Genomic DNA, 26,748 nt, shown 5'->3' on the forward strand with positions numbered 1-26,748 from the left:
ATGATGGAGAGCAGAACAAACAGGAATAAAAAAAGATGAGTATTGCTTTTGGTCAAGTGTATCTGATTTGGCTCTTGATCAGGTTACCTTTTCAGTCACAATACAGAATACACTCATCCTTCACTGATGAGTAAAATAATCTAATCTTAAATTCTGGTTTGTGGCTACCCTTCTGCTGTCATTGATGAAAGCACCTTTACAATATTGGATCTTATTGGATGTGGTTTTCAGATGAAGGGTCATAGCACAATAAATGGCCTGAATTAAACCAGCTATAGGATGCACCTGCTTTTATGGAGGATGCATTTCTGTGCAGATGGATTTTATGATACAAGTGAATATAATATACAGTTCTCAACAGATGAGAGGAAACCGTTAAATGGGGGAATCTTATGAAACCCTTTAAGTTTTCTGGTCATCACCGCCATAAGAAAATCTCGCCAATTTTTATTACCATGATGCATTACTGTAATGGGGAAAAAAATAGCACATTTGAAATAGTAAAATATGCATTCATCAGTATTATGTTTTTTTTTGTTGTTATATTTGTTGCACTGCCTTTTATTTATGCTTTTTTAAATATTCAAATTACAATATTTTTTAAAACATTTCTTATGCTTAAAGGAGCCGTATGTAAGATTGTGGCCAAACCTGGTACTGCAATCACTTTCAAATTACTGTAGAGCGGTGTATCCCCTCCCCCTCCCCCTGACTCGAGGTTGCCAGATAGGCTGCAGGATCCAGCAGGAACGTTTGTAGCTGCAGCTGTGGTAACTAGAGCAGAGCTGGCAACCCGGATGCCGAAACACTACTGACTTCGTGATTGGTAGATAGGTGGAGGGTGGCGCTTCAGGCCAAAACACAAGATGACAACATCAACATCAGTTGAGGGCTGCAACTTCACTTTTTAAATGACAATATCCTGGCCGGACTACTGTTGTCAGTGATATAAGTATTTGAAATTAACATGATTTCTTAATGTCTAGTGACATATCAGGGCCATTTTATGATTAATTGAAATACTGTACATTTCTTACATACAGCTCCTTTAATAAGTCATATTGGGAATGGTTTGCAATGCAAAACAATTTAAGTCATTTTAAATATAAAATATAATTTTAATTAAAAAAAATATTGTTTTGATTTTAGGGATAAATAGGACATTATATATATATATATATATATATATATATATATATAAATTTTTATTTAATTTTTTTATATATATATATATTTGCGGACTCCATTTGATATTTCCCTCATCAAAAATAAAATAAAAATAGTTTTCTTCATCTCAGTGGCATGGGATTTTGTGACTTTTGTTACATTATCTATCTAAAAACACCGGGCTTGATTTGATTGTTCTGAAGGTATGTTAAAAAAAAAAAAAAAAAAAGTCACACTTGTGGTCTTCGGGGGTCCGGAGTCCGGACCCACATTGAAAAGGAATGGGAAAGGCGAAAAGTTGAGATTGTTTTTTTTAGTTCATTGTTTTAATAAAATCCATAAATGCAGCATAATTCTGAAACCTTTCAAACAGAAACGAAAGGCCTGGTATTAGAGCACAAATGCAATGTGAAATAAATATGTTCACACTTCACACACACGAGGTGTGACTGCCACAAACAGCATTTGTAGAGTTTAGCAAACAAAATAAGCCACAAATGTAGATATGAAGGGGTGAGACCAAACACTCTCACACACACACCCACCCACACACACACACACACACACACACACACACCCACCCACCCACACCCACACACACCAGCAGATGGCAGAATTCTACCTATAAGACCTAGATTAATATCCAGAAACAACTTTTTAGATCATCATTAAAATATATTTTTCCCAGAAATAATTAATCAAGCAAATTTCAAATGCAAGCTGCTGGTGTAGTTGAGCAATTTTGTGGTAAATAGGTAAAAAAAAGAATCACATATCCCCCAAATCACAGCATAAATGTATAGTTTTTGTACATAAAAGTATCTTTTGTATTAAAATATGTAAAAAAAAAAATTATACAATATTACACAATGTAAGTGTGTGATCCCAAAGACCATGAGTGTAAAGGGGAAATGAGGAGATAAATATAATAAATATACACTGCTCAAAAAAATTAAGGGAACACTTAAACAACACAATGTAACTCCAAGTCAATCACACTTCTGTGAAATCAAACTGTCCACTTAGGAAGCAACACTGATTGACAATCAATTTCACATGCTGTTGTGCGAATGGAATAGACGACCGGTGGAAATTATAGGCAATTAGCAAGACACCCCCAATAAAGGAGTGGTTCTGCAGGTGGTGACCACAGACCACTTCTCAGTTCCTATGCTTTCTGGCTGATGTTTTGGTCACTTTTGAATGCTGGCGGTGCTTTCACTCTAGTGGTAGCATGAGACGGAGTCTACAACCCACACAAGTGGCTCAGGTAGTGCAGCTCATCCAGAATGGCACATCAATGCGAGCTGTGGCAAGAAGGTTTGCTGTGTCTGTCAGGATAGTGTCCAGAGCATGGAGGCGCTACCAGGAGACAGGCCAGTACATCAGGAGACGTGGAGGAAGCCGTAGGAGGGCAACAACCCAGCAGCAGGACCGCTACCTCCGCCTTTGTGCAAGGAGGAGCAGGAGGAACACTGCCAGAGCCCTGCAAAATGACCTCCAGTAGGCCACAAATGTGCATGTGTCTGCTCAAACGGTCAGAAACAGACTCCATGAGGGTGGTATGAGGGCCCGACGTCCACAGGTGGGGGTTGTGCTTACAGCCCAACACCGTGCAGGACGTTTGGCTTTTGCCAGAGAACACCAAGATTGGCAAATTCGCCACTGGCGCCCTGTGCTCTTCACAGATGAAAGCAGGCAGCAGAACGTTGTCCATGGCGTCTCCAGACTCTGTCACATCTGTCACATGTGCTCAGTGTGAACCTGCTTTCATCTGTGAAGAGCACAGGGCGCCAGTGGCGAATTTGCCAATCTTGGTGTTCTCTGGCAAATGCCAAACGTCCTGCACGGTGTTTTGGTCATTTGCAGGGCTCTGGCAGTGTTCCTCCTGCTCCTCCTTGCACAAAGGCGGAGGTAGCGGTCCTGCTGCTGGGTTGTTGCCCTCCTACGGCTTCCTCCACGTCTCCTGATGTACTGGCCTGTCTCCTGGTAGCGCCTCCATGCTCTGGACACTACGCTGACAGACACAGCAAACCTTCTTGCCACAGCTCGCATTGATGTGCCATTCTGGATGAGCTGCACTACCTGAGCCACTTGTGTGGGTTGTAGACTCCGTCTCATGCTACCACTAGAGTGAAAGCACCGCCAGCATTCAAAAGTGACCAAAACATCAGCCAGAAAGCATAGGAACTGAGAAGTGGTCTGTGGTCACCACCTGCAGAACCACTCCTTTATTGGGGGTGTCTTGCTAATTGCCTATAATTTCCACCGGTCGTCTATTCCATTCGCACAACAGCATGTGAAATTGATTGTCAATCAGTGTTGCTTCCTAAGTGGACAGTTTGATTTCACAGAAGTGTGATTGACTTGGAGTTACATTGTGTTGTTTAAGTGTTCCCTTAATTTTTTTGAGCAGTGTAGATAAATTAATTCTTTATAATACCATTGCAGAAAAAAAATCCAGGTCTGTCACAATATCTTTTAAATAACTTTGAAATAAGCACTGGCAAGGTCCAATACTGTTAATTATAGCTCTCTAAAATGCTTTTAAATGAAAAATGAAAAACAGACATGACGAAATAGTTTCAAGCTTATGCATTTTAACGTTTGCATTTAATAAATCAGAGTGTCCATCAGACACTGGATTAAAAACGCTGGGGTGGTGTTTAAAAATGCTCTTCTACAATATCATATCCATAGACAGTAAAAGAGATCATATCATGTGCCGTTCATATTCATAAACGTACCATAGCTTACGCAAACATCCACGCACAATAGGAGTGACTGTCGTCCCTTATTCTTAGCCAAGAAGAGGCTCATCAAAACCTCAGAGACTGAAAGGTCAAAGCCTAAATAGACTGTATACTAAATTTTTATGTATTTATATGAATGGTTTGTATTATTATTTAGAATTATTTAAAATTTGAGTATAGTCTGGACACTGCGATATTTCGTTCTTTCATAAAAATGTAATCATATTTTGTTTCACATTGTACTTGGTTTATAAACCATTATGTTAATAAAGGGGTGGTTGATTATGATTTATGATTTTTTTTTACTTTAGTTAGTGTGTAATGTTGCTGTTTGAGCATAAACAACATCTGCAAAGTTACAATGCTCAAAGGTCAAAGCAAAGGGAGATATTTGCTTTTAAAGAAATTGCTGGTATGACATTCCGCCCGGGTTAGTGACATCACCAACCCTAGAATTTACATAAACCCCGCCCCCTGAACCCGATTTATAGATAATCAAGACAGAATATGCTAATCAATGACTAGAAGATAACTACACATAAGCTACATAAATTCATCAACGAACCATTCAGAAACGTCCTGTTGCATTCTACATGTTGTCACTTCTTCTTGAGTCTCTCCATCATTATCTGAAACCGGTTTGAACATAAAAGGCTAAAAGTTTTTGAAATTTTCAGTGCATGTCTGTGTGAGGTAAAAGGACACGAGCTATTGAAGCTCCGCCCTCTGTGCTGGGAGCAGCAGCTCATTTGCATTTAAAGGAACAGACACAAAACGGTGCGTTTTTGCTCACCCTCAAAAAGTGACAACTTTAAGATGCTATATAAAAATATATAAAATATTATGGAACAATATAGATGTTTTATTGAAAAATATTTAAAATTTGATCCCCTGGTTTCACAGACAAGGCCTTAGCCTAATTCTAGACTAAAATGCATGTTTGAGCTTTTTTAACTGAAAGCAACACTTGCTTTCTGACATATCTGACATATCTTCACAGACATATCTTAAAATGTCACTGCCATTGTTTTGTCTCAAGATGCACGCCAGTAATGTGCTTTTTTCTAAGGCACGTATTTAAAAGCCTAATCCTGGCTTAATCTAAGCCCTGTTTGTGAAACCAGGCCTATGTATATTGAAATGTAATGGTTAAGATCAGGGGTTCCAGTCCCTAAATGTAAGTATGAGCAATAGTAATGATTTGTCTTCTGAAAGCTGAACGCTCTGTGAGTAGTAAGAAGGAAGAAAGTGTTGGGTATCGAAAGTGCAAGTGATAAATGTGTGTGTGTGTGTGTGTGTGGGTGGAGGGAAGAGGGTGTGTTTGTGGTTTTTCACTCTGTACACTATTGACCTTCCTTAGCTTCTACAAAACTATGGGGAACAAAGAGTCAGACTTAAAAGCATTAAGCAAATATTTTCTTCTTTATATAAATGTACATGTGAGTAATGATCAACGTTAGAGAGTCTTGGCCAGTGTTTGTTGTGAAGTTACTGAAATGTTCTCTAGGGACTGGACATATTTCCATTTTACCCTGCAACACAAACCATCAGGACATCTCAATTTGTCTTTATATGTCTTGTTTACAGTTACTTTGTGATTTTTAGCCTTTTGTCTTGTGGGTCATACAGACAGTATGCAAACACACAATATTCAAAAGACTTTCTCTAGACTCAGTGTATCATTTAACAATTCCCCACCGTGATGAATTCAATGTTAGTGCATTTGGCAGTGGAAGGACAGTTTCTGGGAATGAGCGTATGAGTAAAGGGCCTCTGAAAAACACTCTTATCTCAGTCACAGAAATAGCTGACCACATCTATGATCACATCTTAAACCATTGGTCAATTTAAAGTTCTCATATTTGTTCATTTATTCACTTTATGACGTCAAATTTATGTCTAATAGTAAATGCTTTATCTCAGTGGGAAATGTTTAGATTATGAATGTACGGCAAACAAATATGTTTTAGCTTACTGTCCTCAATTTGTAATGATATAGATAGATAGATAGATAGATAGATAGATAGATAGACAACACACAACAATGTCTACTCTCACGTCAACACAAAATGCATGCATTGTGGTGCTCTGCTCTCATGAATGTGTGTTGGAGAATAATATTTTGTAAGTAAAGTGGTAAATTATGTTTTTTTGCACAAACAAAGCACTGGCTTCACTTCTTAAAATGTAGGTTAAACCACTGGAGTCACATGTATTACTTTCATGATGTCTTTATTACCTTTCTGGGGTTTGAAAGTGGTAGTTGCGTAGCTGTCAATGGAGGGACAGAAAACTCAGATTTCATTAAAAAGAGCTTAATTTGTGTTCTGAAGATGAATGAAAGTCTTATGGGTTTGGAACAACATGAGGGTGAGTAATGACAGCATTTCCATTTTGGGGATACTAACCCTTTAACGTTATTTAAAAAAAAATCCTCCAGGTTTTTTTTTTTTATACAAAATTAAGAATGTGCTTAAATATATATAATATCATTCCGTAAACTCATAAACACATTTTTACAGCATAAAACATTATTAAGTGGTTTGTAGTTTTCAACATATTTTTACTGATGTTTCCATCAGTATGACAAGTAACTTTTGTTATCTTGGTGACAAATCAGCACAGTTTGCAACAACAACGTAGAACACATTACAGAAAACTGAACATTTACGTTTACAAGGCATAAAAATAAATGTACAAGATGAAATGTAAGATTTTCAGTGGCAACACAAAACTCCCGGGTCAACATGACAAACTTATTGTTGAGCCTGGGATAAATAGATGTGATTACTAACTAATAGAGTGTTTTGTTCTTTTACAATACAGTTAAAAAGTTATAATATGCCTTTATGAGCATAATGCCTGGTTCAGATTACACAATTTTTTCGTCTGTTGCGATAGCCACTGTGTCAGATTACGCGATTTTGACTCCAAAAATCTTGTCGTTTCGTGGACAAGAAACATGTCAGACTACACGTTGCTTTCCGACCAGTCATCGTGTGCTGTCTCACACGCACACATTCACTCGCACATATACACATGCACTCACACACACACACACACGCACACACACACAAACGCACTCACTCACTCACTCTCGCGCACACACACTCACTCACTCACTCTTGGCGCAACCCGTCGTGGAGGACCGGAAAAAAAATTAAACATGCTAGTCTTTTTATGGTGATGTCGTGAAGCATCGGTTGTCGCCCACTATGACACACTATACGAGATGAAACGATCGAATCTTGCATCCCGACGCCCGTTGTCGTTTACGAATCCCCACGACACCCTACGTCAAACGGATCGTGCCAAAATCGGGCTAAAATCGTGTAATCTGAACCAGGCATAAGAGATCTTACCGACCCCAAACTTTTAAACAGTAGTTTATATAAAGCATTTAATGCATGACAGAACATTCATTTACACATTCAATTGAAACATCCTACGACTACGTCCTACGTCAAAGCGCAATATCTCTGTTGTTCTGTCCTCCTCTCCAGCGGTTTCTCAGTTTACGCATCAGCATGCGGATGGGCTCAGTGTACTGCTTGTTGGCCAGTCCCAGTATCAGCGGAATGACGGCCATGCTCCCGATTCCCGTACAGGACATGATGATGTACAGAGAGGAGCTTGGCAAGCTCACGCCGCTCTGCAGAGCCGTCACGGACATGAGTTGGTAGATTATATACGGCACCCAGCAGACCAAGAACGTGAGGGACACGGCGGCCACGCATTTGGCGTAACGCAGGTTAAGCTGCTGCTCGTGGTCCGTCGGCTGCTGCTGCTGAAGACGGTCCACGGCCCGGTGGAGCTTGCAGATGTTCTGCAGCTGCTTGTGTGCGATCCACAACACCCGTCCCATCATGCCCACGATGGACAGCATGGCCGGCAGAACCAGTCCGCACACTTCCAGGTAAATGAAGGCCTTGGGAAAAACCTGTTTGTAGGAGCAAACCTCATCCTCTTTGGAAGTGTTACCAACTGTGTTTGATCTCAGTAACGTCTCGTTTGGGTTGGAGCTCTTGTTGGCATTGGGTTCCACCCAATTATTCCATCCAAAAGCAGGGAGGGATGCGTATAGCAACGGCGGGAGCCAAACTGTTAATAAGGCCAATGGGAAGTAGCGGTGAACCCAGAACTGGCTGTGGTGGAGCGGGCTGACGATACACAGGTATCGCTCGTAATGCACCATCACCAGATTGAAGAGGAACGACAGGAACAGAAAGTTTGGGAAGATGTACATCACCAAACAGTGCTTGAAGTCCAGATGCCGGTCTAATGTCATGCGGGGAATGAAAGGCAGGGTGATGCCCGTGCACAAGTCGGCCACCAGCAGACTCAAGAAGAAGTAGTTAGGGGTGTTGTGCAGCTGCCGGTTGCAGGCGATGCCTATGATAATGAAGAGGTTGGAGAAGATGATGATTGTGGAGAGTGGAACTGTCAGATAGAAGATCAGTTTCTCTTTGCTCATCTTGTCGTCTGGACTCATGATGAAGAGCTGTTCCCCACTGGACTAAACCAGACTAAACCTTCTCCATCCACTGTGAGAGTCCTGAAAACATAAGTAAAATATAGTAAACAGGTCTTGCCTATTATATCTGTTCAGTTGCTTGGAGACGTAATCATTCATCTTAGCGCTACCAGTTTGTTTGACTTCCCTTTTATATAAGACAGAATGAGAGTTAACATCTGACCCTCCTGAAATGAATTAAAGGAATAGGTCACACAAAAAATGAAAACTCTCATGATTAACATTTTCATTTAAAATTCATATGCTTTTATTTATTTCTGTGGAACAGTGTTTTTTTTAATGTCAATCCTGTACCATTTTTAAATCAATAGTCTGAATTAGTCTTTATTTTTATATTTTCATTTGAAAGTTTTAGTAATTGTGTTGTTTAGTTTAGTCAATTTAGTTTTTAGTCATTTTTGTTTCAGCTTTAGTAATTTGAATACAGTTTAGGTTTTTAATGTTCTTTATTACTTATGTTAACGTTTAATTTATTCCAATTAACGTAAATGTTTTACAGTAGTTAACAATAATAACACTGCTGTAGAACACAAAAATACATTTTCCCACAACTCTTTTTCCAATGTATGAGTGTGTGTATATGTGCATATATATATATATATATATATATACTGTATTAGTCACTGATAGGGGTGTAACGATACCCTAATTTCACGATTCGATACATATCACGATACTGAACTCACGATACGATATTATTGCGATACTCCAAGACATATAATAAATGTTTAAGAAAAAATGTACTGTTGATTAAATGCTAAATTTGATATAACATTGTGGGTGTAAATGAATAGGCTTGGACAGTGGTGACACCAGAATAAATATATTCATGATTCTGAACCTGAAAATACAGAATTATTTTAGACGAATATGCTTGCACTCTGTCACTGGCTAGATATATTTAAAATAATGTTGGCCACTTTTTACTGGTAACATAAGACTTATAACATAAGCATTATCAGGACCCACTAATATCCCCCCATTATTATACATTATATTCAACATAATATATTGTAGTTTAATGTAGTACTGACTCTGAAAACTTCAATTTTTTCTCACAGGGTCATTTTTATTTTGGGTGAACTATCCACGATACATATTGTTGCATTTTTGTATTGCGATATATTGTGACACGATATATTGTTACACCCCTAATCACTGATAGATCTTTCCCGCCAGTGAAGCTTTGAAATAGCTGAAAGATTCTGCTAAAAAAACAGCATATGGGTTTGGAACTATATGGGTCAATAAAGAATTTTCATGCCTTTAACATCTGATCAAGTTTGAATTCAATATCTTTTTTAGTATTTGACCTTTCCACTGGTCAAAACATCTAGTAAATTGGATGTTTCTTTATCATGATGCACAGTTATCACTCAAAATGACTCTACTTCTAATGCTGGAGTTGACGCAGTAAAGACAGAGAATGCAGATAAAAACCACAACCAAAGCTGCATGACCCCAAAGTATTAGAGGGAACATGTTAACCTTTTTATAGGTCATAAAAGCCAGTGCTGCACAATTGCATTCGGCTAATGTTTAAATATTCATATAGGTTCATGTTTCCATTTGTATTAAACAATGATGGCATGACCGCTATCAAATGTCCATCACTTGCACCAAGCAAACTTTCCTTCTCATTCAAGGTGTAAATGCACTGAAGTTCAGTGTTGCTTTCTGTTGAATTTGGTCTTTAATTTTACTTTTCCCTTGAAGATAATGATTCACTTCATATTTAAAAAGCCAATAACCAATATATTGCCCTATAAATATAATTCCAAATTTTTATGTAATTTTTGAGAACCTGGTTACAAAAAAACAAAAGTATCACCATTAAAAGCCATGTCCCAAGCACACAATTATAATGTTCTCATTATAATTTTATGTAGCCCATGACAGACTTGCGCTGCAAATGTTGCACTTCACAGTAATTTCTTTTTTGAAGTGATCCCAATCATATTTCAAGCAATTCAAAACCATCACGGCGAACAGTGCGCATCTGTCGTGTCTTAGCTGAGGGAAATCATTTATCAGCGTTAATATATCAGCCACATTTTCTTATCGGCTGACAACGATAACATTAAAAAAGAACATATATCAGCCGGTACCAATATGGTGACCGATATATCGTGCATCCCTAGTCTTTTTTTAATGCAAACAAACAAACACAATATAAGTAGAGAAATCAGACTTTTGTTTCCCAGTGCACTTGAAATGAGGCAGTGCAACTAAAAGAAACATGTCTGTCAAATACTCACCTTACAAATAATGTTAATCTTCATACATGAGACTCGCATAAGATGTTCCAGCCATGTGTGAATCAGTGATCCTGTGAGGTTCTCTCACATGTGAACTCTTCTGTGTTCCTCTCTCCTCTCACCAGCATTTGCGGACGGAGATCTGAGTTGTGTTCACAGCAGTCAGCAGGATGCTTCTTAAAGAGACAGTGACCTCATTCTGACTTCGGCCATGAAGCATCACAAGAGAGGTATTTCAACTCAGGAAGCAACAGTTTACACTCGATTTATGAGATGGATGTGGGAGGCATGGAAACATGCAATGCTGATATCTAATTGTATATTTCTATCATAAAAATAGTTTAATTACATTGAAGGGGTAGTTTGTCCAACTAGTATAAACTAAAAAGAGAGTGTTGCACAACATTTGTACTACTATATGCAGTAGAATATACTCTAACATTTAAGTGTTTATAAAATGAAATTAATGGATTAGTTCACACAAAAAGGAAATATTTGTCATTTACTCATCCTGATGTCATTCCAACCCTGTAATTTCGTTTTTCTTCTGTGAAACACAAAATGAGATGTTAGGAAAAATGTATGAGCTGGTCTTTTATAATTTACAATGAAAGTAGATGGTGATTTTACACTACTGTTCAAAAGCTTTAGAAAGATGTCTCTCATGCTCACTAAGGCTGTATTTGTTTGATCAAAAATACAGTAAAAACACTAATATTGTGAAATATTATTACACCTTAAAATTAAGGAATAAATGTAATTTATTCCTGTGAGCAAAGCTGAATTTTCAGCATCATTACTCCAGTCTTCAGTGTCACATGATCCTTCAGAAATCATTCTAATATGCTGATTTGCTGCTCAAGAAACTAATTAAAGACTTCAGATGCAAAAGCCTCTTAGTGCCATCAGATATTTTCTTCTAGAATGATTATTTTTATCAAGTTTGTGTGTTTATGTTCAGTTATTTCACTTTAATGGCAATGAAAATGACCTATTAATTGTCATTAAAGTGAAATTACTGAACCTAAATATATGAGCTTGATAAAAATGCTAATTTTAGAAGAAAAGCTTTTGCATCTGAAGTCTTCAATTATTAACTATACTTATAAACTTTTATTATAAACTATAATTATTATTATTATCAATGTTGAAAACTGATTTTTGTGGAAACTGTATATTTTAGTACAAATACATTTTTTCCCCAGGATTATCTGATGAAAAGAACAAGTTTATTTTAAATTGAACTCTTTTGCAACATTATAAACGTCTTTACTGTCACATTTGATTAATTGAATGCATCCTTTCTGAATAAAAGTAATAATTTCTTTAAAAAAACAAAAACAAATCTTACCGACCCCAAATGTGTAATGTATACTTCCAAAAGGTACAAATGTAGCCGTGCACTATATTTCAAGTCTTCTGAAGCTATATGATATGAAAAATTGGGTTATTGTTTACTTGTTCTGTGTCATGCAAAATGGCAATTGCTTTCAGTGGCTTCAAATCTTTCAGATTAAATTGAACAAAACAACATCTGGCTGAGAAAAAGATGACAACATTTTAAATGCTTGAAATGCTTTAGACTTTAGATACATCCAAACATTCTTTACTTACTGTACATAGTCTGCAAGGTCTCTACTGTACTCTAACAGCAGTGATGCATGAGAACAGCATTCAGTTTGCTGAGAAAAAGCAGGCGGGCGACAGTCAGGCTTGCTTTGCCTGGTGCCACAGCAAACACATCTATCAGCCTCTGTGTCATTTTCCAAAGGTTCCCCTCGGATGGCCTCATCCCTGAGATACGCGGCGTCACAAGTGCAGAAACACACAAACACATACAGACCTAGGAAAAACACATAAAAAGAAAGGCCTGTGTTACGTAATTGAATACGCATTGTGGGATGAGGGACAGGAAATGGACACTTGGACATTCTGTGGCTGTTTTCCTGAGTGGTCAGAAGTGAAACAGTTATGGATGGAGGATATCGCTCATCTGATGCCAGAGTTGTCCAGACACCTGGACAGAAAGAGTTATGGCCGCATAACAAACGGTTTCCAAACTTGCATGATTGTTGGAAGTATATTTTTGGCCACGTGAGAACATGTAAAGCTCTTAAAGGGATAGTTCACCCAAAAATGTAAATATTGTTTTCATTTCTGTCTTCTGTGAAACACAAAAGAAGATAGTTTGGAACGACATGATGGTTAGGGAGTGAAACTATTCTTTTGAAAGGTTATCTGTTAATAGATATTTTTAAATCAAATGGTGCAAACTTAATTATACTCACAATTTAGAATACTATGATACTATAAAAAATGAAATGATGCATTCTACGGAGCCCCTTAAGGGACATGGTGATGGAAAAAAAACATGAGGGGAGAAAAAAATGTAATAGCGTACTCTTGCACTTATACAGTTGGGTAATTATATTGTATATAATTTGCGGGTATCAGGGAGAAGATATCAATATGTGGGGTGTTGAAATCGCTTTTGAATGCACGCTCGCTTTTTACTTTCCCTTTCCAGGTCACGATCACACGTATTCTGTGTATGGAGCGGCTACTGACCACAACCTTTACAAGATAAGATACTTGTCAATGACAATCAGGATCTGTTGCACACCAAATCCTCCGACCGTCATCTCTACTTACTGGCTTCACGTGATAAGTGAAATCTGATGTACTGTAATGTAACTACCATAGCCCTTAATCGCTGTTAAAAAAGGATAACACTTAAGATGTTTGGGGTCATTTTGACATTTATGCTGTGTTTTTGTGGAAATTTTGAAGTTTTTTACCTATTTACTGCACAATTACATAACTAGGCCATAAATTGGCTCATGAAAAAAGATTTTTTAAAGAAAAAATCACTTAAATGATGATCTTAATTAAATCTAAATAGTTTTTGGACATTGCTCTATGTGTTAGGGATAGAATACTGACATCTGCTGGTTTGTGGAAAAACTTTAGAAATTATAATTAAAGAAAGAAATTGCAATGACCACATATATCCAATAGAGGGCCATAGAGACTCATTCATTTTCACATGGCAAGCTTGTTCAATGTTGCATATGTGACATTTTTCAGATTTATGCCAGTTTAGTTGATTTTATTTGCCAATTTCTATAAAAATGCGCTCTGTTGCAGTGACATACGTGTGTGTGTGTTGGTGTGTGTGTGTATGAGATAGAAAGTTCGTTCCACTTTGGGTTTATGCTCTAGGACCAGACCTTTATTTAAATGTAAATTTTTTTAGATTTATGCCAGTTTTGTTTATTTTATTTGCCAATTTCTGTAAAAATGCTCTCTGTTGCAGTCACACACATGTGTGTGTTTGTGTGTGTGTGTGAGTGTGTGTGTATGAGATAGAAAGTTCGTTCTACTTTTTATTTATGCTCTAGGACCAGACCTTGGTTTATTTGTAAAAAATTTCAGATTTATAATGGATTTACTTTAATTTTTTTGACAAACAAAATTTTAAAAAGTCATTTTTTTCATTTTCCCATTCATTTTCAATGTGGGGTCATTTTGACCCCAAACAGCTTAAATGGTACTTTTTTTTTTACACAACTTTAGAACAACCAAATCAAGCCCAGTTTTTTTGTGCATGTTTAGATAGATTATTTAGGAAAAGTCACAGAGTTTCATGCCCCTGAGATGAAGGTAACACTTTTAAAAAATGAAGGAAAAGTCCATTGGGGTCATTTTGACCCCAAACAGCGATTAAGGGTTAGGTTAGAATGCGTTATTCATTTTCCATACCTTTCCGAATTCAGATGATGTGTTTACTGGCGCGAGGGCGGGACACTCTGTCACTCACATGTGATCGACCAATTGCAAACCACAACCATCCAGCCGATTCCTGATGGACAAAATCAAGTCCCGTCCTACCTTTTTATTCCTTTTTGAGAAGCCATTTCACTCGGATACACGTAACATTAGGGAAGAAAACACTATCGCAACTTCCATTTCATGCTTACTTTCATATTTTTGTGGAAACTGTGACACTTTTTTTTTTATGATTCTTTGATGAATAGAAAGTTCAAAAGAACAGCATTTATTTGAAAGTAGTTAGAAATAGTTGAGATTTATAAAAAAATATTATATTGCATTGCAAAATTAGTGATTATTTCTTGAAATATCAGCATTAAATTATCAGAGAAGCACCTTTCAGCTTCATGACCTTATAATGCCAAATGAAACCTTAAGAATTCACCTGAAGACAAATATATATCTCAGAATTTGTTGATTTAGATGGATGATATGGTGGAAATAGATTTTTGCAATTTTATGAAACATGTTTAGGTGGTTACTCACTCGTCTAAGTTAAAAGAGCCCATTTCCAGGTCTGTATATTCTGGCTCTATATTCCATCCTTCATGCAAGCAAAAATTGCTAAATTACAGTTCTCACAAAAATGTAAGATAATTTAAAACAGTAATAGCATCTCTTCTCACTTAGCTGCATAAATTGAGGTATCATTCATATATGTTGCTGCATTCAAAGTTTAAAGGCATACCGGTACTCCACTTTAAAATGAAAATTCTGTCATCATATACCAGACAGTTTCTGGTCTCATTGACTTCCAAAGTAGGAAAAATATATACTATGGAAGTCAATGAGACCAGAAACTGTCTGGTTACTGATATTCTTCTAAATATCTTCCTTCTGTTCAGCTGAAGAAAGAAATTCATAAAGGACTGAAACAACATGAGGGTGAGTATATGATGACAGAATTTTCATTTTAAAGTGGAGTATCCCTTTAATATTAAGAGTTTTTAATAGCCGAATGCTAGAGTAACACCAATGATATAAAATATAAAGTAATATTCATATTTTATTATAAAAATGGCTTCTATCTAGTACAAATAACCTATAAAGTGTGAAACGATCAAGATGTCACCTGTCATGTTGAACAACATAGAGTTACGATACCGTGTGTGTTTGGCCTCAGAAACGCAAGGAGCACAAAGGTTGATGATCTCATCTCATAAAGCCTATTTTTCTTCACAGTAGCTTTTTTTAGTGGATCCCTGTAGTAAATATACGCCCAGGAGCTATAAAATGACAAAAATGTTTACCCAAAAATTTTATACATGCCAAATGCCTCAGTGACAAGCATTAAGAGCAGGAAATAGGGTAAAGGCCAAGCACTTCACGACAGCCAAATGACTTTACCATGGCTTTTTGCAGTAGGATAAACCCGTTTGACAAACACAAAACTAAGTAATTACTATAAAAAAACCATCATACAAAATATCCACGAGTGCAGAAACAATATATCCTATACCGTTGTCTTTAAATCACATGTTGGCTGTGTGCACACCGTATGCTTCAATTATTTGTTTACAAGATACTACACTGTATGTCTGTTTGTAGTGGGTTGCACTTCCCTGTATTGTATGTGGATGTGTATTGCGTGTGTAGATTGTTGTTGGCTGGAGGTTATACAAGTTTCAGAATTAACCCCCATTTTTTTATTTTAATATCACATCTGTGATGCAAGTGATGATATTATCTTTAAACCTTTTTATGCTAGAGATTTATATTTTAAAGTACATTGACCTCATTAGTGAAAATATATTTAGTTTCTAACAGTGGTTGGTTATTTAATATACTTTATACCCAAAGCATCTGAAACATCTTCAAGACACATTTACTCAAAGCCAGTTTTGATTGAAGGAACTGATTTTGATGAGTGTACAGCATCATCTGGTGGATAGATTGAGTTTAGCACCATCTAGAGCTGTGGTTCAAAACCACAAAACTGGTTTAACTGTCCACCTTTTTCCCAACGAGATTATGGGAGGCACTTCCGACTTGGGGAAGTTCCGCTCAAAAAGACTGATAGACAAACAAACAAACAAACAAAACATTTCAAATCATAAGGTTGTGCTACAAATAATCCCTATTAGTCAGTTTAACTCAATGAGCTGTAAAATTTCCCTCATGTTCTATTTTCAGATGTCAGGAAAATAACGTTAACACTTGGTATTTAATGGGACAAAATATCTATGGCAAGAGCTTGTTTCAGTCGCTGCATTCTTTTCCTCCTGATTATTTTCCCTTTTTCCTTTGTATTCTACTGTAACAGTATAAATAACCTACTGCACATTTGTGCTCTGTTCTTCTGATTTAATTTACGATATATATCCCATAAATAATCACTGCAATGCAATAAGAATCTCTTGTTTTTCTACCCAAATCCTCACGTCTCCGTTCCAGGTTTGTTTTCACATGGATGCTTTAAAATGTAATTGCCCCCTCTTTTCTCTTCTCATAGCAGTGTTTACTGGAATGTTTCTAAAGCAGGTAAATGCAATACTTATTGTCTGTCAAAATGATAATTTTGAAATATTATCACTCAACTTTCAAGTTAATGAACATTTTTGATTAAGGCAACTTACAATACAGACATGCATTATTATTGCTATTTTCCCCACATTTTAGAAAAGTAAAATCAAAGCTTACTTAGCCTATATTTAAACTTCTTCAAATTCGCCTGTCTGGATATGATTGCATCTGCCTCTGCTCCTAAATTACATTTGTCTAACTAATTTCAAGGATTTAAGCATAAGCCTTAAGGCCAAAAGGTCTTGAGGATTATGAGAAACAAATTCAGTCAAACTTTTGACTAGTACTGTATCTCTTCTAAAGGATAATATTTGAGATAATTAATGTATGTCATACAGTTTATATCTGTTATGATATATTTATTACAAAATCAGTGTTGCTTTGTGGTTTATAACAGGTGTAAAAGACAAATGATGCCATCATGTTGTTTAGAGCTCGCGTCTTGCAGGAATTCTGCTGTAATCAGGTTTTATAGTTGTTCTAATGGTGAACAGGTAATTTCAGCAACACAATCACTGTTAGCTTGACATTATGTATCAATAAACAGCATATTTAAAGTCACTTGTGCAAAAGTGAGCGTTTAAACACCACAAATTTCAAATCCATGCATATTACTATCCCAAATGTGTTCAGTGAAGTTCAGGTCTGACATTTGTACAGGCCAGTCCAATAAATCACTTCTATCTACATGTGTGCACTTTGTGTGATTTTCAGGCATGATTTTTTCTGCATCTGTTTGTAGTGAGTGAAAAATAAGCAAATTAGAAGGTGAAGTCTTCACCCTCCTGACGAGCCTTTCTTTCAGCCGTTTGCACCGTAAGACAATGTAGAATTAAAGAAGCTGTCAAAACCACTCACATACATAAAATAACAAACACAATCACTGGATTTTTATCCTTATTCCCAGTTTTATTTTTTAAATTTTTTTTGGTACAACAGTTCACAATATAAATTTTTTAGGCTCTAGTTTTGATCAAACAAATGCAGCCTTGGTGAACATAAGAATGTAAGAAAAAAGAACATAAGATGAAGAAAAAAAATCAACCCCAAACCAGAAACCTTTAAATGATAGTGTATGCTATTTTGCAATCAATTTAATTTTAATCATAAAGCTATAAGTCTGAAACAAGAAACTAGTACAAAAGGTCATCAGGATACTCTTAATTACTCTGGTCATTTGCTTGAGCCTCAGCAGGATGTTTTCTTGAACAAGGGTTGAACAGCTTGTAGGGAGTTCCTTTTTTGCAGGAATTCACTGAGGTAACAGTCAGCGATTTTCTACAGAGAAGAAAAAAGAACAGAAACCAATTTAGAAAAAAGTACAACATTCATGGATCTTGTGAATATATATGTGATCATATCCTGTTATATTTAAATAATGAAAATAATATTTTAAATGTTTTAAAAATGTTTAAAAGAATTTAATACCTTGTCCCCAAACCGGCAGGCACAGGGTTTTTCAAGACTTTCTCTAAAACAATTACCGGTAGGTTGTGTAGCTAAATCCTTTACCAGGTCATGGAATGTTTTTTCAGTAAAGTCAACCTGTGAATATAAAGACAAATACACACATTTGTCATGTTTACTTTGTGGCTGTAATGAGATCAGAATGTTAACCTACAAATGCAATTTGCAGTTTAAAGACAGAAAACACATACCTTGTTAAGGTACTTCAACCAAGTGCTTGAGAATTTATCAGAGAGGAAGACGTCCCTCAGTTCATCGTAATCAGTGGGAGTGGTTTCGGTATATTTGGAACATGAAGTCACCGCAAGGACTGGGTGACAGAAAATGGATTATGGACACGCAACTTTCAAATAAAAACTAGTGTGACTCTGGTTACAAATAAGGCAGGACCATTAGTATCATATAGCATCTTACCGTTTATATCAATGGGAAGTTCTTCGAACATTGTTGCAGAGTAACTGCCGTGCATGTATATCACCATCTGCAGCACAAATACATGATGAGGAAATAGTAAGATATTTAAAAATAATCATTCCCTTTACTTAAGCAGTTTTATATCACTACAGGTTGTTGTTGACCCTTTCAAAAGCTTGCAGAATCAGTTGTGAAAGTTGTCGGCCTACTAATGTGACTGTAGGGTAAGATGGACCTGCTAGAAATAGAAGAGTAGGAAAAAGAATCGCAAGGTCTGAATTTAAGATTGGGATTTGTTAAGTAAGGAAGGTGGAAGAGGGTAAAATTTGTCACATTTGGCAGCAAATTTTTTTTCAATTATTATTAAACAGAATCCATCTCTCTCGCTATATATATATACATACACTGCCATTCAAAAGTTTTGGGTCAGTACATTTTTGAATGTTTTTAAAAGAAGTCTCTTCTGCTCACCAAGGCTGCATTTATTTGATAAAAAAATATAATAATAATGATAATATTGTTAATTTTTATGACAATTTAAAATAACACTTTTCTATTTGAATATATTTTAAAATGTAATGTATTCCTGTGATCAAAGCTGAATTTTCAGCATCATTACTCCAGTCTTCAGTGTCACATGATCCTTCAGAAATCATTCTAATAAAAATTCAGCTTTGATCACAGAAATAGTTTACAGTTTGCTATATATTCACATAGAAAACAGCTGTTTTAAATTGTAATAATATTTCACAATGTTACTGTTTTTGTTTTGTTTTTTATCAAATAAATGCAGCCTTGGTGAGCAGAAGAGACTTCTTTTAAAAACATTAAAAATCTTTTAGATCAAAAACTTTTGAATGGCAGTGTATATATACTATAATACATACAAATTATGTAAACATTACTGAATACATACCTTTGAAAATTTTCTTTCATAATGCATCCTCTTGAGCGTTTCAATGAGATCTTTAGGAGAAAGCTGTCATAAAACATTCTGAATTAATTAATGGTCTAGAAGTCAGCAGGTTTTCAGATTAAACACAACAGTTCCTATGTCCTTATCCGTGTATTTACATGCAAAATCTTGGATTGATCGTTTTATTCCCTGTAATTACATGGTAAATTCTAAAATCCATACCTACTGGGTAAATAGAGTCATTTTTAAGATGATCGCTTATAACCATTAAAAGTAAATAAATAAATAATAATAAATGTAAAAAATATAATAAAATTGTTGTATGTTTTGTTGTCAAATGTATGTCCATAGCTACACTTATAAATGAGTGATGCTAATTTTTGGTTTCTACTATAGTATTATTATTATATTTTTTCATGTTCAGATAAATGATTCCTTAACATTCCTGCCCATTTACTGTTTTACTGCGAAATTTTGTGGGCAGAATTTCTTTCCCAAAAGAATCCGTGGGATTGGGAGTTTTGCATGAGGGTGAAAATGTTCCCCATAGATTTTGCTCATATTCAAGTTGGTCGACAGAAAACTGCTTGGTTTAAAAGTGAATTTATTTGAGAGCTGTGAGCTTCATACATTGCTTCACTCTTCAGAGTAGAGAATTGGCATTTTTATATGATATTTTGGCTCATCATTATAAATATACCGTATATCATGTCCATTCTGATAATCTCTTGAAACTTTTTATACTTACTTCCTTCTCGGGAAATGGAAACGCGCCTTCTTGTCCCACACCGGACATGTAGACGTAGATGTTGTCATTGGGTCCACTGCATTAAATGAAAATAATAATGGTACTTCATTTTATGTGCAAATTCACATTAGCTGCAAGCAGCAATTACAGGGTCAATCACTGAAGCGGCAGATCTGTTACAGTTATTTCATTGTACTGAGCATCCCTGGTGATAATTGTAGGCAAAGTTGTTTCCAAAATCCACATGTAGAAATATTTGTAACGTGAAACAATTGCTTTTTGACCAGTAGGTGGTGCGGTCACCTAATTCATAGAAAATTGTGTATTTCGACAAACACATTGGCTGCGTCCTAAATCGCATACTCTCCTGCGTAGATACTTTTTTGAATAAATGATTACTTTTCGATACGATGGACACTTTACTATCCCATGAGGCCACAGTTGAGGATTTATGAATGGCAGTGAAGCGACTGGCGTTGGTAGGTCACATGATAATGACCAAAAGGGCCATTACATCATTTGTGCCGAGGAGCATTCAGTTACTGAAAAGATCAGACACAGGCACATAGACATTTTTGGCGAATGTAGTATGTCCGGATTACATTCATATTACACACACATACACTATATAGAGCAAACTTTTTTAGCGGTCGTGAAGTACTTATTCAAAATAAGTACCTATTCAAGAGAGTATGCGATTTCGGATGAAGCTAAAATCTTGCCGGAAGAAGTAGGTAATCAGAGTACTTTTTGACAACTCTTTTATGAGTTCTGTGAATTCGGACAAACTTCTTTTGTCTCATACTGATTTTGCCTATTTAGTACTGGCCATCTGTCCAGGGTGCTTTCCCCTGACTCTGGCCTAGGAAACTGGGAAAGGCTCCACCCCTATGACTTACGGTCGTATAAGGAATAGAAAGAGAGAAAGATATTTTGGGACGTATGTGATTTCAGATTCAAAGCTACATCTCTAAGCACCTGTGCTGCTTCCTCACATTCAGTGGTTGGCCCTTAATTAACTGCACAAAAGTGAAGATATTATTAATAATAATAAAACATTACATGACATTGATATCATTGAAAGATTGAAAGATTTCTTCTTTACAGACAAACAAACCTTTCTATGACTTTTTTGTTTGTGCTCTTATCCCCTTTAAGAGCAGCCAGGAAGTTCTCTGGGGTCACATCCTATAAGATCATAATTGTCATAATTAATCATTATTGTTGAAAGTTATAATTGTGCACAGATATAGAATAAAAATATCAAATGAAACTAAACTTGTTACCATGTCAAAACAAAACAAATATTACCTCTTTAGTGTAGTCTTTTGGAACTCCAGAGTACACGTTTGAATCATCAACTACACTGACAATTTTTCCATTACATGGGTTTCTGCAGGCGGTGAAGAAGGAAAGTGTTAAATGCGGTCAGCTCCAACAATCTTATCCACACTTTTCTGTGATGACGTGTTTCTAGAATTATTAAATCTTGCAAAGATTGCTAGCAAATGCTGTTATGAGGATGATTTGTAATGCATGTCTGAGCAAATGACGGTCGATTTGTCATCTTTCTCTCTTGTCTTCCGTAATCAATCTCTCTGTTTTCTTCCTCTTTTGGAAAGTCATGCAGATGCTATGTTATCATGCATTTAAAAAAAAAAATCTTTTCCCCCTTTTGCTATTGTGGCGAATGCAGAAAATCATTTACTGTATTGTCTTCCAGTCGTCCCTCTGTGACAACCCTGTTTTGCTTTTGAAAACCCCAGAAATGCGGCTCGGTTACACTGTTGTTCCCGCACTACTAATTAGCAGTATGTTTAGCACAGATGATCAACTATGAAACACATGATACTCAAAAGCTTTGGGAAATTACTCACTTTCCATTGTGAGCGATGTCATCATACATCATCACCACAATCTGCTCATCAGGAATCGGCTCATTAGGATGATACTTAAGCATCTGATAATGAAGGCACACATTGGCCTGAAACGCAAATGACAAAGATGATTTCAGTTACTGTCATCATTTATAAACTGAGGCACATCACACCTTGGGGAATTTATAAACAATATGTCTTAAAAATAATGAAAAACAAAAAACCAAACACAAACCTGGTGTTTGTAATTTACCCAGTCCTTTGAGCTGGCGACGAGGAGAATCCAGTTTTTTCCAGACATTTCTTGAGTCTTTTCAAAGCAAAGTCTATTGGAATAAAAAATAATAATAATACTAACAATTTAAAACTAAATTAACATTGTTCTAATGCTTTTAATTGGGTAACATTAATTCTTTAATGGCTCATACATTTATGATGCATTTTAAGAAACACATAAAAGAACACAAGTAATGATATGTTATAAAGTTTAGGACGATATAACAAGAGTTCAGGTTTTAAACTTAAGTGTTGCTTTCTATTCATGAAGTGGAGAATGTCAATCACTCGCCATGATGTTAAAAATACTGGTCAAAAATGTTTCTATTTTATTATCTACATAATTAAATACAGTTGCTAAAAGTGTTTATTGATTTAGGTTATAGATGATTGGATCATATGCCATCATACCTGTGTTGAGTATCAGGTGTTCCTGTCCTGTTGATCTCTGGTGGTTTTAGTCAGACAGCCTCTGTCTTTATATAGGCAGTTTATCCCTTTCATTTCATCAGATTCATGGGTGTGTATTTCATATTTTGCAATACTTTTCATATTCACTTTAACTGATGGCAGTTGGTGACTTTGTGAATCATCTGAAACTGAATTTTGAATTAGAATTAAGTTGATTTGGTTTTAAACTTTTGAGGTGGGACACTTGTTACAGTAACAGTTACATACAAGTAATCAAATTGGAAATATGAAGCTCTTCCACAGGTTTTCTCTTTTTTTTTTTTAATTATTGAATTATTATTATTTATTGAATGTCATTTGCGCAAGTTGCTTCAGTAAAGTTTTGTCAGAAAGGGGAAATACACACAGCCACAATTTGATTCCACAAAATCACAAGTTTTACAGTTTTTTTACACTTTGGGATTTTTTTTTTTATAACTCAGTTACTTTAAAGAAAAAATCCTGTCCAGATGAAATATTTTCAAAATATGCAAAAATTTGGTAATGTCTTAAATGAGCCTTTATGATGTTTTTTTACTTGCGAAATTGATAATATCAGAGGAAATGATAACCATGCAACCATCAGTACAGTACTGCGTCAGACACTGTGCAATAGACGCCATGAGGAACATTTCATTCTTCATTATTTTCTATAGGAGAGGAAGCATTGTGAAAGTTTGTTAAATCATCAAAATCAACATGTTTGTTAGACCCTATACCGACTAAGCTACTGAAAGAGATGCTTCCAGAAGTCATAAATTCACTCCTTAATATGATTAATTCATCATTGTCATTAGGATATGTCCCAAAAACTTTCAAGCTAACTGTTAAGCCTCTCATTAAAAACAACACAACTTTACCCTAGAAAATTAGTTAATTACAGACCGACCTCAAATCTCCCTTTTCAGTCAAAAATACTAGAAAATAAATTGTGTTTGTGAGATTTCCAGTCAGAATTTAGACTGTATCATATTCAGTTCAATGACATTAAAGGTACATTTTGACATTGACTTTCTCATGAAATGGAAAAGATTAAGACATGAATGGTGTCACATGAAAGTAAAATCCTGTCCCACACAAATTCATGACGAATTAATCGCTTGTTTCAATTAGTTGTTTTTTTTCGTCAAAATCTTATCTTGTTTCTTTGGTGAATTATTATTAATGCATTCAACGATTGTAAATGTGTGTGTGTGTACCTGGTAATCCATACATTGTGAGGACCAAATGTCCCTACTGGGATAATAATACAAGGCATTTTTAACCTTGTTGGGACTTTTTTTTTTTGGTCCCCATTAGGAAAACAGCTTATAAATCATACTAAGTGATTTTTTTTTTTTTTTTATGCAAAAATGCAGGTTTCCTGTGATGGGTAAGTTTAGGGGTAGGGGATAAAAATACACTTTGTACAGTATGGAAGTCATTTTGTCTATGGAATAAAGGATAACACATTATATAAGTACTGTACTTACAAATATATATATATATATATATATATATATATATACAGTCATGGTCAAAATTGATGGCACCCCTGATAAATATGATAAAAAATGGCTGTAAAAAATAAATCTGCATTGTTTATCCTTTTGATCTTTCATTAAAAAATTTTACAAAAATCGAACCTTTCAGTGAAGTAAAAGAATTGAAAGTGGGGGTAAATCACATTATAAAATAAATGTTTTTCTCCAAAACACACTGGCCATAATTGTTGGCACCCTGTTATTAAATACTTTTTGCAACCTCCTTTTGCCAAGATAACAGATCTGAGTTTTCTTCTATAATGCCTGATGAGTTTGGAGAATAACTGACCAGAGATCAGAGACCATTACTCCATTCAGAACCTCTCCAGATCCTTCAGATTCACAAGTCCATGTTGGTGCTTCTTCTCTTCAGTTCACTCCACTCATCAGGTCAGGGAACTGGGACGGTCATGGCAGAAGCTTCATTTTGTGCTCAGTTACCCATTTTTGTGTTGATTTTGATGTTTGTTTTGGGCCGTTGTCCTGATGGAAGATCCAACCACGGCCCATTATAAGATTTCTAGCAGAGGCAGTCAGGTTTTGATTTTTTATCTGTTTGTATTTGCTAGAATCCATAATACCATGTATCTGAACAAGATGTCCAGGACCTCCAGCAAATAAATAGTCCCACAACATATAAGATCCAGCAGTATTTAACCATAGGCATGGGGTACTCTTCATCCCTGTGTGCACCGAACACATCTGGTGGGTTTGCTGGCAAAAAGCCCTTTTTTTAGTTTCATCTGACCATAGAATCTGGTCCCTTTTGAAGATCCAGTCGTGTCTGACCACTGAATATGCTGGAGTTTATTTTTGGAGGATCGAGGAGGATTTTTCTTGATTTTTCTTTTTTTATAGGCTTTCTGACCCCCAAGACTCAACTAATCTCAGCAATTCTCCATCTGTGATCCTTGAAGAGTCTTTGGCCACTCAAACCATCCTCCTCACCATCCAGTAAGACAATATAGACACACGGGTTTATATATATATAAACCCGATTCCAAAAAAGTTGGGACACTGTACAAATTGTGAGTAAAAAAGGAATAGAATAATTTACAAATCTCATAAACTTATATTTTATTCACAATAGAATATAGACAACATATCAAATGTTGAAAGTGAGACATTTTGAAATATCATTCCAAATATTGGCTCATTTTGGATTTCATGAGAGCTACACATTCCAAAAAAGTTGGGACAGGTAGCAATAAGAGGCCGGAAAAGATAAATGTACATATAAGGAACAGCTGGAGGACCAATCTGCAACTTATTAGGTCAATTGGCAACATGATTGGGTATAAAAAGAGCCTCTCAGAGTGGCAGTGTCTCTCAGAAGTCAAGATGGGCGGAGGATCACCAATTCCCCCAATGCTGCGGCGAAAAATAGTGGAGCAATATCAGAAAGGAGTTTCTCAGAGAAAAATTGCAAAGAGTTTGAAGTTATCATCATCTACAGTGCATAACATCATCCAAAGATTCAGAGAATCTGGAACAATCTCTGTGCGTAAGGGTCAAGGCCGGAAAACCATACTGGATGCCCGTGATCTTCGGGCCCTTAGACGGCACTGCATCACATACAGGAATGCTACTGTAATGGAAATCACAACATGGGCTCAGGAATACTTCCAGAAAACATTGTCGGTGAACACAATCCACCGTGCCATTCGCCGTTGCCAGCTAAAACTCTATAGGTCAAAAAAGAAGCCATATCAAAACATGATCCAGAAGCGCAGGAGCGTTTTCTCTGGGCCAAGGCTCATTTAAAATGGACTGTGGCAAAGTGGAAAACCGTTCTGTGGTCAGTCGAATCAAAAATTTAAGGTCTTTTTGGAAAACTGGGATGCCATGTCATCCGGACTAAAGAGGACAAGGACAACCCAAGTTGTTATCAGCGCTCAGTTCAGAAGCCTGCATCTCTGATGGTATGGGGTTGCATGAGTGCGTGTGGCATGGGCAGCTTACACATCTGGAAAGGCACCATCAATGCTGAAAGGTATATCCAAGTTCTAGA

At 36.2% G+C, this 26,748-nt stretch overlaps 2 protein-coding genes across 2 annotated transcripts; both read right to left on the minus strand.

The window, feature by feature from the left end:
• Nucleotides 1-6,137: 6,137 nt before the first annotated feature.
• Nucleotides 6,138-10,844, minus strand: gpbar1 (G protein-coupled bile acid receptor 1). Its single transcript, XM_084420589.1, has 2 exons — nucleotides 10,713-10,844; nucleotides 6,138-8,475 (listed from the first exon to the last, which is right to left on the minus strand). The coding sequence occupies exon 2, from the start codon at nucleotides 8,410-8,412 to the stop codon at nucleotides 7,384-7,386; it is 1,029 nt and encodes a 342-aa protein (XP_084276715.1). The 5' UTR covers nucleotides 8,413-8,475; nucleotides 10,713-10,844; the 3' UTR covers nucleotides 6,138-7,383.
• A 7,106-nt stretch (nucleotides 10,845-17,950) lies between these two features.
• LOC311298241 (legumain-like) lies at nucleotides 17,951-23,256 on the minus strand. Its single transcript, XM_084421001.1, has 11 exons — nucleotides 23,176-23,256; nucleotides 22,724-22,814; nucleotides 22,489-22,595; nucleotides 21,923-22,004; nucleotides 21,729-21,799; nucleotides 20,612-20,687; nucleotides 19,864-19,926; nucleotides 18,948-19,014; nucleotides 18,725-18,843; nucleotides 18,495-18,611; nucleotides 17,951-18,344 (listed from the first exon to the last, which is right to left on the minus strand). The coding sequence occupies exons 2-11, from the start codon at nucleotides 22,787-22,789 to the stop codon at nucleotides 18,255-18,257; spliced, it is 858 nt and encodes a 285-aa protein (XP_084277127.1). The 5' UTR covers nucleotides 22,790-22,814; nucleotides 23,176-23,256; the 3' UTR covers nucleotides 17,951-18,254.
• Nucleotides 23,257-26,748: the final 3,492 nt, after the last annotated feature.

Source organism: Rutilus rutilus, assembly GCF_951802725.1.
Source record: "Rutilus rutilus genome assembly, chromosome: 10".
NCBI lineage: Eukaryota > Metazoa > Chordata > Actinopteri > Cypriniformes > Leuciscidae > Rutilus > Rutilus rutilus.